Raw genomic sequence first — 14553 nt, 5'->3', positions numbered from 1 at the left:
AAGCAGGAGGCACATGAGTGAATGGAAACCACAAGCCTTTGCAGGGTGGTGTGAAGGGGCAGGTGCCTCTGCTGGGACACTGGCTAAATGGGAAGGCTTTTCCGTGGTGTTGGGACCAGGTCTCTCTAGAATGGTTTTCTACCTCACATAGAAGAGATCTAAAAGGACCTTAGCCTGGGAAGGGTACTGTGCCTCGACTTCAAAGTGATGAGAGCTGGAAAAGTTCACAAAGACCTTTCTGAGTATTACACCTGCTGGTGCTGGTCTCCCTTCTTGGTTGACCCATATTGGCCCCATGGTTTTTAGCATGTGGCTTGGCCACCCTGGGTCAGACTGACTTGACTCCAGCCATAAACACCTTTACTGTCTAAGCAAGATAATATCTTCAGTCCTGCTGTGCTCTGGGAGCTCTGACATTTCAGATGTTTTCACCTCCCTCATATTTCTGTATTGCTGGTATTAAAGGAGTAAAAATCTCCACCCAGCCATTGCCACCTTCTTTCATGGAGAAGTGTCAGTCCTCCCCTTTTATTTACTTACGGGAGAAAGGTAACACAATAGCTTCTCTTGTCCTGAGGGAAGTCTGGCTTGGCACAGCATATCGTCGACCTTCAGTCTCCACCCCTTCAGGGAGAGTACTGACCAAAGAGCAAGGCAGCTGCATGTAAACCATCAGGTGAAAATTCCTGGTGGTTAAAATGGAGCAAAGATTTTTAAAGTCATAAATGTTGAAAGCTCCATATGTGTCTGTCTGACCTTAGTGCCTAGATGAACTGAAGCCAAAAGCTGGGCAGGTACCCTACAGCCACGGTGTGGATGTGCTGCTGCAGTGGGGGCAGGATGACAGAGCCTGGGATGAAGGTACAGAGAGACCCTGTGTGGAGGTTTGTTCAGGGAGTTGAAAAGCAAGGTGCTGCACCCTGATATCTAAAGTGTTGGTGTTGCACAGCAGCCTGCTTTGATTGCCAGAGGTGAGTGAAGGGCTGTGTGCTCTCTACAGGGTGTAGACTGAAGTGTTGTCTGTACTTGAAAACACCTCTGTGTGTGTGTAGGGGGTGTTTGGTGCACCTCTAAGCCTAGATGTGGCTTAGACCATCCTGTGAGATGACACAGTTTGGCTGTGTGAGGCTGAATTCCTGTTCTGGATGTCCTGTCAGTGGCTGGTGGCATGAAACCATAAAGGTGGCAACCGATTCTTTTGTGCTGTTTGATGGGTTTAATTCATCTTTATATATAATTCATCTACAGTAACCACTTTCTCCGTGTTTGACAAAGTGGGAACAAAGCCTGCACGGTCCCCTGGGAGCCCAGAGCAGGCAGTCAGTGTAATCCCCAGGTTTAGCTGATCTGTGCTGTCTGTTCTCTCGTCTTTGTCACCAGCAAAGCTGTCTCCTAACCTCTGAGCGTCAAAGCCGTCTATGCAAACCCCAGGCGTTTAATTTTCCCTCTTTTCACTCTGTAAAGCATTTGTTGTTTTGAGGAAGCTGCATAAGCAACTCTGCTTCCTCTCAGCTGCCTTTTTTACAGCTCCTCACCCCACGGATCTCTGCACAATGTGTTTTTTGTTTTTTTTTTTCAGTCGTGTTTAAAACCCCCTCTGCCTGGGGTGTTCCCCTGATGGCTGTGCAGGCTGCGAGGCACAAGGGCAGCCTGAGGAACCAGCAGTGGGAAAAGCTGCTCGTTGGCATGAAAAGCCACAAAGCTGGTGTGTCAGCAGCAGGGAGTTTGAGAACTGCTTGCAGTCCTTTGAAGCAGTGTGAGTTGTTATCTGCCCGGTTTTGCTCAAAATCTTTAGGGTTAGCATGAAAATGTAGCCAGTTCTTGAGAATGTCATGGCTGCCAAACAACCCAGTCCATGGAGGGCAGACAGGGCTGGACCAAAAGGCCAAGTGACAAGAGACTTCTGGCCTCAAGGTTTCTCTGCTGTTTGTTTCTAGAACATGAGTACAGCCATCCAAGCTTGCAGGTCAGTGACCTGCAGTATGCTAGCATGTTTCAAAGGTTCAAGTTTTGAACCAAGCAGATCTCTATTGACATGCTGCTTAGGAACCTTGGTCACATCAGCAGGTGAGCAACCATCAGCCAATGATGTTGGTAGAGGTTTTAGTCTTCCAGCATGAACATTCTCCACTGAAATCCTCTTCCTGGTCCTTTCTCTCTCTTCTATTCACCCTCTTTGGGGACTCAGTTACCTTGTGTGACAGAGTCCTGCTGTGCAGCAGTGGAATGAAGCAGCAGTCTGCAGCATCCCCTTGGCCAAGGGCAGTGTAGGAGCAGAGTCCTGCAATGAAAAAGGGAGCACCTGGACTCTTGGAGGTGGAATCTGGTGGCTCATATGCTTCACCAAGAACTGCCTGAAGCTGCTGCTTCTCCAGCAACTTCTAGATCTGAAGGCTTTCTGCTGTGATCTCTTCAGAGTGCCCTAGTGAACAGCCACTGTCACAGGCAGTGAACGTGGGGAAAAGTCCTCCAGAAACTGAGTCTGCTGGGTGGATTCTGGTGCCAGTTTGAGACACACGCTGGCCTCTGTCATGCTGTTGTTGTTGACGGAGCTGCTGTTGCGGCCTGGCTCTTTGGCAGGGCGGATGGCCACTAGGAACTGGCGCTTGAAGTTCTCGCTGAGGGCAATGTAGAGGAAGGGGTTGAGGCAACTGTTGGCATAGCCCAAGCTAATGGCAAAGTTGTAGGCATAGAAGAAGGACATGGATGGTGTGTCGATGCCAAGGTGAACCAGCTGGAGGATGTAGAAGGGAGCCCAGCAAATAAAAAAGGCAGAGCAGATGGCAACTGCCATGCGGGTGACTTTCTTTGTACGGACCTGGAGGCTCCTCTGGGGCAATGGGACCACAGTGGTGGCCATGTGCTGGAGAATCTTGAAATAGACCACACAGATCACAGTCAGTGGCACAGCAAATGCCAGCATGAACTGATAGAGGGTGAACCAGTAGATATCAGTCTCTGGGTTGGGAAGCAAGAGAGCACAGCGGACGGTGCCATCCTCCAGAGGCATAAGGCCTGCATACATCCACACGGGAATGATGGTCAGGAAGGACAGGAGCCACACCAAGCAGATAACTAGAGCTGCCACGCATGGGGTCCGCACATAGGTAGACTTTAGAGGGTAGACAGTTGCCAGGTAACGGTCCAGTGTCATCACAGTAAGGATGTTGGTGCTGGTGATCTGGCTGTTTGTGTCCAGGGCAGTGATGATGGTGCACAGGGGGGCTCCAAAGTACCATGAGCCATTGCCTAGGAGCTGGTGGATGAGGAAGGGCATGCCCAAGAGGAAGAGGAGGTCCACAATGGAGAGGTTGAAGATGAAAATATCAGGCACGGTCTGTTTGCATCTCAGCTTCTTCTTCTTGACGATAGTGTAAATGACAATGAGGTTCCCCACGATGCCCAGGAAACAGATGATGCTGAAGAGACTGGGCATGATCACGTTGGTGTAGGGTGCTGGCTTCTCTGCTACTGCTAAAACAAACCAAAGCAGTGAGTGCAACACAAAGACAACTTCTTTACATCTCTGTGTTTGCCCTGTCCTGCAGCTGGATCCCCTTCAAAGATGCAGCCTGGAATGATGTTCAAAGCCCTCTTCAGTACTTGGAGAGGCTTAGCTGAGGGTTTGATGCCTCTCTGCCACTCAGTACTTGCAGGACACTACCCAAATCTGGCCATGTGTAGGCATCAGCTCTCCTGGTGTACTTGTCCTGCCCTGAATCTCTCCAGCTCTCTTTTTTGAGGGTTAACATCAGGCTGGTGTTTCCTCTGTACTCACCAGTGGCTGGTAGGGTTGGTAGTAACTTTTCTTACAGGGTGGTGGTGGGCTGGATGTCCAGCCATTCTTGAAAGCTCTGGGTGAAACAGCTGGTGCTCTGCACATCAGAGAAGTAAAGCCTCTACATGGGTGCCAAAATCTAGGTGCAGTCAATGCTCAAGCAGCTGTCAGAAAGCTTCAGCCAGTCTGTTGTACAGTATGAGACCGAGTTCCTTGGCCATGCAAGCAGGCAACTAACTCTTACCTGTACTGGGAGATCTAGGACTGTACCCTAGCCATGTCCCAGCTCTCTCAGGCTGGAGCACACACTCTTTTCCAGCTTCCTTCCCTCCCCTTCTCCCTGCCTCTGTTTTCTTCTCTAGAAGGGAAGCCAGGTGTGTAGGCAGACAGAGATTTGGGACCAGGTTTCAAAGGGAATGCCCTCATTCTACATGGAAAAAAAATATGTCTTAAACCCATCTGTCTCTGAGTTCTGGTTGTAGATGGCTTTCCAAGGCAAAAATTCTTGCTTCATAACACTTATCAGCACTGTTGCTTAACTGTTGCTCTTTGGGGTGGGAGGTCCACCCATAATCAGGTTCACATTTTGCCCTGTCCCTAATCTATCTTTAAAGTCACGTTTTGAAGCCACGAGCCCTCAGTGCCAACCAACAGGGATTTCTGCTCTTGGGCACAGGAGATCCTGTCAAAGGCACTGACTGTGGTGCTCTCTGTTCTGCAAGACTGCCATGTGCATTGTGTGATGGAGGCTGAAACCACCCTTCTCAGATGAGGCAAATCTCATTTCATCTCATTACTCCCCTCCTATAGGACCTGCTGGTTGTTTTTTTTTTTGTTCTGTAGGAGAAGGCTTTGTGTGACTGTGGCAGAGACACTCATGATAGCCCTGAAGCCTAGGCTGTGTGTGTCTTCCATTGAATTGCAGATGAGTCAATGTGGTGCTGACTGGAAATGTGTTCAGTCACTGTGCTATTCCACCTCCTTAGCAGCCCATGCCTGTAAAGGGGAAATCTCCTCCACCAGAACCTAGGCAAATCTTTTCAACCATTTTAAGTGAAATAAAGACATTCATAAGGTGTTGGTTCTGCCCATGCAGTGTCAGTTTGCCAAGGTGGTATCTGCTAACTTGGAGCTCTACAATTCCTGAGTACAGAGTTACTTTGACAGAGAAGCTTGGCTGAATTGGCAAGAAAGCCTGGGCTGCACTGCTGGCCTGGTCTGTACTGGAAAAGTGTTTGCCATATCAACTGTACGGAATATGGTGCTCTGAGAAGTGGGAAATAATGAGCTGCCACTGCTTCAGTCTTTCTGGCACAAGGAAGCAGCCAGGTTAGGTGTAAGCAAGACCAAGATCAGAATCCAGCAGAGCTGCTGGGGCACAGGAGAACTAGCAGGGCCTCAATATGGAAGCTGAGCTTGTTTAATAAGACCCCCAAAAAAGTTCTTTGGGCTTTTATCATGGGAATTTAAATGATCCCTCTTCCTTTTGGTGCTCACTACTGCCAGGAAACGCCCCATGTTATGTAGCTTTTGGCAGATAAACTGTCAGCAGCACCCTATTGAGACCTGGTACTTGCTCTTCAACATCCAAACTGTGGAACCCCTGAACATCCCAGTGGATCTCAGACTAACTTCATGATCAAAGGTGGCAGACTAGAAGTTGGAAGATGGTTGTGATCCTGCTGTTCTGCACATAAGTTCTGCTCTCCTCTCTTTCAGCCTCCAACTTTGTTATGAATGTGGTGGAAAGGGATTGTGTGAGTGAAACCAAGGCCACTTGGCTGGCTAGAAACTGGGACAGAATGTCCATTTGCTGCAGTAGAACTGATACAGTGCTTCTGGTGATCCTGTAACATTTGGAATGAGCTCAGCTGGCCTTAAAGGCACTGCCCAAAGGCACTGTGTGAAAGGCAATCTGTGTAGTGCTGTAGCTTCTCTCCTGCTGTTGGTGGATGTATGGGCAGGACTTTCAAGCATTGTTAGCTGGAAGCTGGTGTGAAGCCATACTTGATGTGTGTCTTAGAGGCTGGAGTCAGAGGTGCATGACTATCAAAGATTCAAAAGCTATCTGTTATCTCAAGATTAAAGAGGCTTTAGAAATCATTGAATCTGAATTTTCAATGCTGCTTCTGTGCACATGCAAGTGGCTGTACTTTGTTTACTGAAAACAAACCAAAAAAAAGTAAAATACTTCATGCAATGATTTGTCTTTGCTTGTAGGTCTGTGGCTGCCCTGTTGCTCTTTTGAGGAGTCCCAAAGGGGGCTGTGCTATGTGAACTGAATGAAGACTGGCCTCAATGTTTCAAATTTTTTTCTCTAAGGCGATTTTTGTGTTCAGCCATGCCCAGATACATAAGAGAATATCTTTACTACATTTCAGAAGTGTTGTGGTTTGATCCCAAATAGCCAAACACCACACAGCTCCTCACTCACCCACCTCCTCCTCCTGCCCTGAGGAGTGGGAGAGAAAACTGGAGCAGTAGAGGTACTAAGAAAGGGAAGGGGGGTGAAATTAACGCTCTCCTAGCCAAACCTAAGGCACACGTGCAGTTTATAAAGGACCTCCTGATGGAGAGAGGGTCAAAGACCACATATTGGTCGATTGAAGAGTTTTGCCAACTTACATCACCAGAAACTGGCCTGCCTGACACTAAACGTTTTGGGAACAGTAGCCGTGTGGAGAAAACAGACTGATAAGGAACTTTGCTCCCCTCTCTTGCTCTGTCTCCTCTTATCTGTACCTCGTTCCCCTCCCTGCCGCACTGGGCTGGTTCTTCTCCTCTCCGCATCCCAGACCAGCAGGCTCCTGGCGTTGTTACTATCTCACAGCCAAGAGGCAGCGAATCGCTTCAAGTCTCCCTGAAGCCAGCGACGGTGGTTGGACTTTATATCGGTGCAGTGTTCCCGGAGGGAGCCCGGGACCCTCCGCAGCCCCGGGAGGGGTCGGTGCCACCCGCGCGGCTCGGGGCCCGGCGCTGTCCGCCCGTGAGTGCTGAAGGCAGCCGGTCCGGTCCGCATCCCGGGGGTGAGGTGCTGGGTGGGGCAGATCCCTAGGCTCGTCCTCTCCCACCTCATGGGGGACCGGTTAGTCCCGCCGAGGACAGATATAGCCGGGCTGAGGGCTGCAGGGCAGCTCAAGAGCCATGTGCCCGAGGCTGTACCCCGGAAATGTTCCCGTGCCCCGGCCCCGGTGCGGGCGTCCCGGCGGGGAGGTGCCCTCTGCCCCGCGCAGCCCCTGCTCACCTGAGCTGTTCCGAGCCTCTGGCGCGGAGAAGTTGCGGGAGGAGTTGGCGGGGGCCATGGCTGTGACTCCCGGTGCTAGGGATGGAGAAAGTTGGGCAAGTTCCCCTGGTGGATCTGCGGTGCCGACGGGCCGGGGGTCCCCCCACTCGGCTTTCCCCGCCGTGGCGGACGGAGGCCGGGTAGAGGCTAGGGGGCAGAGCCCTCCTGCAGCCGGGGAGCAGAGGCTGCGGCTCGGCTGCGCTCCGCTCCGCTCGCCCACTCCCTCCCTGCCGAGCTGGGAGCAGGTACTGACATCAAAGAGCAGCTGACTCTGTCAGCCACGCCGTCTGAGAGCATCCCTTCCTCCACGCCATCGGGTGGGAGGGAGTGCCGGTGCTGAGCGGGGTCGGGGGCAGCTACCCTCCTCCCGCCGGCGGGGAGCGGAAGGGGGCCGACTCCCGGACGGGGGCAGGCGACGAGAGCTCCTTCACATGGTTTGCCAGTGCCGCCCCCGAAGGGATGACTAGGATCTGCGCCCTCCCAATTACAGCCAGCCTGCTATCGGCAGTAGAAGTATCAGACTTTGCCTTTTACACCAGCTCTGATCTCCTGCCTTCAGCGTGGATTTTCCTCCCTTACGGAGACACATGCACTTTTCACCCCTGAGTCACAGGCACATCCCCAGTGGTGGGGCTGAAGCATGTCAAGGCACCAAATTGCCCACTGAAATCTCTGCTGCTTTGACACTCTTAGCCCTCTAACCCTAATTCCAATCTGAGACACTTCACTAGTAATTAATTCGTTGCTATTTTCTGCTGTTCCACAGCTCATTTCCTTCCTAGCTCCAGCAATTAGCCCTGTTGCTAGCTCAGATGCTACTTGCCCTACATTTTTTGGCCTTAGAAATACTAGACAAGAACTCCTTTGGGTTTTGAGAAACTGCTTTGCCCTTTTTCTATGCCATGCCAGAGCTGCAGCCTGCTCTTTTCTGTGGCTTTGAGCTGACGATATTTTTTGCTTCCCACCACTGTTTAGACCTGAGTTGGGTTCCCCCATTACGGTTTGATAAACCACAGGCTACCAGGGCAAAAGGGATCATTCTTGTACCACTGAACAAATTCCTCCACCATAAAAAAAAAAAAAAGCAGTATGCTGTCATGTCAGAAGTCTGCAGGAAACAGCAACAGCAACAGGCACCTTTTTTCTGTGATAGAATGTGGTGTGGAGGATTTAGTTTGCTTTATGAAAACCACATCTGTGTCTCTGGAAACCTGCCTTGTTTCAGTCTCTTTCTCTATAATTGCAAGGGCTGGCATCAACCATAGGGGCCTTGTTTGTTTGATTGTTTGTTTTCTTTTGAGCTTTGCAAGGCTGTATCAATCAGGACTATAACTAATCTGTACCATCAAAAATAAGGCCCAATACATATACCTCCAACAAACCCAGCACAGCTTGTAGGCTGGATTTGGCAGCAGTATTTTCAGTATGGGCCTTTTACTGCGGAAGCCAAAGGAGCTCATCATTATTAGGTTGTCCTCTAGTGGACCAACAGCAGACAGAAATCTGGAGCTTGCTTCACCCAGGCATTATAGCTCTTCAGAACTGAAAACAGGCTGGGGCTAATTTGTCTGCTACGCTGTGAGATTTTTGCTGAGTTGCCTCAGTCAGTGATTTGCCCAAGAGGTTTTTCCCTGGCAGCTCTCTGCTGTATATGAGACAGTTCTGAACCTGCACAGCTTGTGATAAAGTGATATTTCTCAGTTACTTCGTATTTTTTTTCCTTCACATCTTGGGCAAGTGTTTGCATTCATCTCTATGGAGTTACTACTGTATGACAAGACACAGTTTGTGTGTTGGGATGATGGAGCTAAGGCAGAAGAGCTATTGTGAGGACAGTGTTGTCCTCTGCAGTGAGTGCCTGCATGCACTCAAAGTGCAGAGTGTGAGTGTTTGCATGACAAACTGGTGGGCAGCTGCTACTCCACTTACCCTGCGCAGACCACCTCTTACTCGCGTTCTCTGGAGAGGAAAGAGCTATCTCAGAGCTTTCAGATAAAGAACCTTGACATTTCAATTTAGCAGTTTCCAAAACACAGGTTTATTTCTAATCTGCAGTCTCAAACATTGCTGTTCACTTAGAAACAGCCTTGCGTTTGAGGAAGCTGTAATTCCTTCTGCTCAGCTGTAGGGGCACAGTAAACCACAGCCCTGGTGCACATGTCACCCCTGCAAGGACAAAGCTGTGCTCAGCACTCGAGATTCACCTCAGCAGCCTGGCTGTGTGACTGTTTTCATAGTCAGACTTTGATAAGGTTGGAGTCTCCCTTCCTGTTATGTCATAGAATCATAGAATTGCTAGGGTTGGAAGGGACCTCAGGGATCATCCAGTTCCAACCCCCCTGCCATGAGTAGGGACAACTCACACTATGTGAGGTTGCTCAGAGCCACACCCAGCCTGGCCTTCAAAACCTCTAGGGATGAGGCTTCCACCACCTCCCTGAACAACCTGTTCCAGTGTCTCACCAGCCTCATGGGGAAGAACTTCTTCCTAACATCCAATCTGAAACTACCCAATAATCTATATGTCAATAATCTATAGAAGCTCTTGCCCTAAAGAGGACTTGGTAAAACCAGCCCCCCCCTAGGTTGAAGGCATAGAGAGGAGAGGAATATTAACCACAGCAGCTGGTGATGCAACCTGTCCACACACAGAGCTCACCATCAAGGGAAGGAGCAGGCACAGCAATCAGCTCATTATCTGGCTGAACACTTGAAGACAGCAGCTCTCTGAAGGGCTCACTCTGTGAGTGCTCATCCACTGGAAACTGAAGCAGGGATGAGCTCTAGAGGGACATGGGGAAATAGCCAAGGAGTTGTACTAACCACTCCATGTAATTATAAGGAAGATGGAGGCACTAGCCCCTTGAAAACACATCTTGAAAGAGAGAGAGAGTAATTAACATTTAAGCAGGGAACTGCCATCTCGACAGCCTAATGATGTAGATAAAGGTAAGGAAATAGAGCTCAACCCTTCAACATAAAAGAAAATAAATTACCTCTTCCTACAAACCTGACATCACCATTACCCTTATCCTGTCTGCAACATCACGGTTATGGAGATAGATCGTAATCTTCCAAACCTGCTGCTAGGCAAATTCTGTGACTAGGGAATGAATCTGGCTGGTCTAACAGTGGTTTAACCCTGAAAGGCTCTTGCATTTCAATAATGAGTTCTATTTCCTGCCTCTGTCCCAGCTGGAGATCCTGTCTTACGCAACACGAGTAGAACCACAGCATCCCACGGGGCAGAGCGCAGCACCGGCTTCTGTTACTGCGCTACTGAAACCATTTCCCCAGCTCGTTTCACCAAATCCTTTCTCATTAAATGGAAACTTTCTCCGTCTCTAAATATTTATTTAGCACCTAGCTACTACTCTGGTTTGCATTCTGGAGAGAGGAGGCTTTTCTAAGAGCCAAGTTGTGAGTCCTCCTCTCTCACACACTGGTCTCCTTATTCATAATTCCAGATACATAGAGTGGGCCTCTGCATTTTTATTGCTTAGCTCAATGCCTTTGTTTGTGTTGATCAAATAGCCCAATGGGTGAAGTTTCACCCTGATGGTGGACTTAGAGGTAGGGATGATTTCATTCAGGATGTTAGACATGGTGCATCACTTCTCCATACTGGCTGAGTACTTGAATGTTGTTGTCTCTGTTCAATAGCTGCGTGTCAGTCTCACACCTTTTCAGGCAAGATTGCTTAAGGTAGTTTCCAACCATTTTGCCTACTTGATTCTGGAAATTGAGTCTTTGCTATCACTTCTCACCTACAGGGAAAGAAAATGTCATGTAGTAAAGTTAAATAATTTCCCCAAAGCTACATGCTGAGCTTGAGGTCAAAAATTGACAGTAATTCTCTCCACAGCAGCACTGGCTCAGGCAGCATCTTATCCATCTTCCTATAATGATTATCCCAGTGCAAGTGTTTGTATCCTCACAGAGGGATGTCTGCTGAATGTAATCATTTGATTAAAGCAAAACAAAACAACTAAACAATCAACGAACACACACAAAAGGCCCAAAGGTTTGAAGGAGTAGCAACTGGATGGTGACTCAGGCACTGCTGTCATCGATCTGGTCACATGCTGTGTGTCAGGTCGGGCAGACTGGGAAGAAGTTGCTGTTGTGTTTTGATGCCTGCTTTGATTCAGATCAGTGCTACCATGTGAGCCAATACTGCCTTGAGCTGGTGTTACTGCCCATGGAGTCATGGCTTGAGACTTGAGCCATGAGCAAAGCCCTGATTTCTCAGCTCCCAATCTGTATTTTCTCCTAGCTCTGTCTCTCCTGAATGCAGCAGGGTGAATCCCCTTCTCAGCTGCCCAGTAGCTACAAAGGGCTCTGCAGGAACACAGCTAAACCATCATCTAAACCCTCCTGTTACCCACACTGGATTTCTAATTTAATAGCAGAAAATGGAAATTTATCTGAAACCAGAGGAGCAGCTCTCCCCCCACAGCCTTCCTGCCCTCAAAGTGACCAAGCCAAGCTGCGTGGTCACTCCTGGCTCGTTCCAGTCCCATGCTGCTAATTTGCGGTTGTAGCCTTCAGCCTCTGTCCATCCCAGTTGCTCGCAGCGAGCCAAAGGCCAAGGCAGCAGCCTTGTGGTTTTGTTTTCATTGCTAAAGGTTAGAGGATCCCAGAGACAAAAGCAGAGCCAAAAATAACAAGCAGGGGCCAAGCAGGGCTTGCCCTGTGACAAGGGAGCTGAGAGGCTGGCGGGCTCCATGTGCTGAGGTCAGGGATGCGGATGCACGCTGGATGAAATGGGCAGATCCAGTCGTCGGCGATAAGAAGCTGCTGGCAGCTCTTGGTGTTGAAGAGAAACAGCCAGGAGCCCCCAGGGAGGCAGATCCTGCCACAGGGTGTTAGTCACTGCGCTTCCCTTTCACAAGAACAGGCACTAGCACGAGGAGGAGGCAGCTGTAACCTGAATTCCTCTTGAGTCTGAACAGGGAGGGAAAAAAAAAAAAAAAGTTTTGGCTCAGATCTGTAGCTCGTGGATAACTGTGCACAGGGCTCAAGTGGAGGCAGAGGAAAAGTGATGCAGGGGGGCTGGCGACCAAGAACAGAGGTCTGCTCAACGCAAAATGAGCACTCTGCCACCCCTTTCAATGAGCATGGCGATGTTGAACTTGGAAATGGAAATTACAGATCTGGATGAAGCAAAACTAAAAAATCCTGAGAGGTTCAAGCCAAGGAGACGAGATAAACTCCAGACAGTGCCTGGAAAGAGCTGTCACATGAAATTGCAAATCCGAGCATGAGGATTTATGACAAAGCTAATGAAAAAAAAAAAGAAAGAAAGAAATATATACATAGAGAGAGATGGTGTTTTATAACCAGAAACTGCAATCCTGCTGCCTGATGCTGAACAGGGGCAGCAGGGAGAGAAGCAGCAATAGCTGATTTTTGAGCTGCAGTACATATACCTAAAGTCCAACAGAGTGTTTGATATGGCTTCTCCCAGGAAATTCTGATGTTGGAGAAGACTTGGAGAAGCACAAGGCCTGTAAAATGAATAAGAAATTAAATCACAAGGGAGACTGAAATCTTGTGTTGAGAAGGGGGGGCTGTTAGTGGCAGTAACACAGGATGGGAAAACCTCCTGATATGGATCATGGATCTGCAGGCCCCAGGAAAAGCTCTGCTCGCTCCAACTGTTGGGTTGCTGGAGCAGCCGGATGTTGCTTTCCTCTCTTCTTCCTCCCCAGCAGATCAGCCAGATGTGTCCTTGTGCTGCCCCTGGGTACAGAGACATCTGCTGGGGTAGGAAGCAGTGGCTGAGGGCACTGGGAGAGGTGGAAACCTTTTAAAACGTTAATGAAAAAGTAAAATGATGCTCAATTATGAAAACAATAATTGGCAAACCATTTAGCCCCGTGGGCTGTGAAATGCCAAGGGCAGAGACAGACGTTTCAGCAGCAGCAATCAGCATTTGTTATCATCTGGGAGTTCATTAGCTGGAAAGACAGGAGAGGAGCAAGACATGGGTTGGTGTGAGCTCCTGGTTTAACGTGGCTCAAAAAAAGGCAAATGCAGTTCTCGGAGGAACCAGGTGAGATAGTTCCCTGGTAGGAGTTACTGTTGTGGTGGATGGTGGGGGTGAGGCTTCCTCTGGAGACCTGCATGGATTTTTGGTCTTCTGTGTCCAGGTTTACCCAGAAAGTCAAGCTGCAGAAAGACTAAGCAGGTCAGGGCAGAGTCAGGGCACAGGGAGGATGACTGAGGTGGTGCTGGGGATGGGCAAACCCAGTCCCATGTCCAGTTTTGCAGGTCAGACTCACAGAACAAGATGTTTGCTGAGGTGGTGCCTTCTTTCAGACTGGATGCAGGTTTCAGGAAGAAGGGTTAAACAAGCCAGAAGTTGGTCATTTTGCTGGTTGCCTTAAAATGTTTGGAGAGAGTTCATCTGGATAAAAATCAGCCCCAAATGTTGTTTTAGATTGACCCAGTTCCTGGAGGGTTTTGCAGCAGTGGAGGATGCAGATACATCAGCGCAATGTTTCTAAACGTCCCAGTTTGCCACCAGGCCTCTTTCTCTCCTCTCCCTCTGACTCTTTCCTGCTGTGTGAGAAGGGTTGTTGGTCTACAAGGCAACAGAGATCTTCCTGCTGCCTCCTGCCCTGGGTTATTCCTCTCACAAAGGCCCCTTCTGACATCTTGAGCCACTGTAGCCCTGTGGTTCAGTGCACTCGGATCCTCTTCCTGCTGGCTCTGTGCATGGTAGCCTTGCTCTTGCCTGTTTGTTTGTTTGGGTTTTTTTTTTGCCCTCTATGCCTTATTTTCCAGGCTGGGGTGACAGTCAAGGCCTTTGTAAAGCAAATAGAAGTGTACTGTGCTAAGTTTTGTGTAGGAACATGTGTGTGTGCGAATCTGGGCTGCTGAGGTCACAGCTGGGCTTGTCAGCAGACCCAAGAAACCAAACCTATCTCTAGGTCCAGTTTTCTTTCCTGTCAGAAAAACAGAGTTAATTAAAGCCTTCTCCTAAAAGGAATTTCTTAGCCACACTAGAGGGATAACAAAGCGAGAGCCATGTCCTTAATCCTGCCCTTTCATCTCCTGGAAATTCCTTCCTCTCCTGTCTCTTTCTCTGTGTCCTGATTGTTAAAAAGAAATGAGAAATAATTTCCACTTGGAAAAAAACCAAGACAACAAAACTCCAGCCCAGCTGATCGCAGCAGAAGCCAAGGAGAAGGGAGCTGAAAAGAGGGAGCTGTTAATGAAGCATCAGTGGCAAGCCAGGGGCAGGAGCTGGAGCCCGTCCAGATGGCACTGCTAATTCCCTGCATCCACTTCACACACCGGGAAGAGCCTGGCTGAGCAGCCGCCCTCTGCAGCACTGGTCAGCTGCAGCCTCCCCCATTGCCCCAGGAGGGGATTTGCCTGGGTTACTCCAGGCCTCCAAATTGGCTCACCCAAATTCCCTCCACGGATGGGGAGTGGCGACTTTGCTGCTGACCAAGGAGGGGAAATGGAGCCCCAGACTTTG

General features: G+C 49.3%; 1 protein-coding gene across 1 annotated transcript; it reads right to left on the bottom strand.

Annotated features, from left to right (window-relative positions):
- Positions 1 to 2422: 2422 nt before the first annotated feature.
- LOC128976664 (melanin-concentrating hormone receptor 1-like) lies at positions 2423 to 7080 on the bottom strand. The gene is made up of 2 exons (XM_054393982.1): positions 7023 to 7080; positions 2423 to 3471 (listed from the first exon to the last, which is right to left on the bottom strand). Exons 1-2 carry the CDS (start codon positions 7078 to 7080, stop codon positions 2423 to 2425), a joined length of 1107 nt encoding a protein of 368 aa, XP_054249957.1.
- Between the last annotated feature and the right edge of the window lie 7473 nt (positions 7081 to 14553).

The sequence above is a fragment of the Indicator indicator genome, chromosome 29, assembly GCF_027791375.1.
Source record: "Indicator indicator isolate 239-I01 chromosome 29, UM_Iind_1.1, whole genome shotgun sequence".
In the NCBI taxonomy this organism is placed as follows: Eukaryota; Metazoa; Chordata; class Aves; order Piciformes; family Indicatoridae; genus Indicator; species Indicator indicator.
Note: the sequence above shows the minus strand (reverse complement) of the source record. Positions and strands in the feature narration are given on the sequence as shown.

Coding starts and splice junctions, on each gene's coding strand:
- LOC128976664 (XM_054393982.1), bottom strand. CDS start 7,080: ATGGCCCCCGCCAACTCCTCCCGCAACTTCTCCGCGCCAGAGGCTCGG. Junction 3,472..7,022: donor AGAGGCTCGGAACAGCTCAG/GTGAGCAGGGGC, acceptor TTGTTTTAGCAG/TAGCAGAGAAGCCAGCACCC.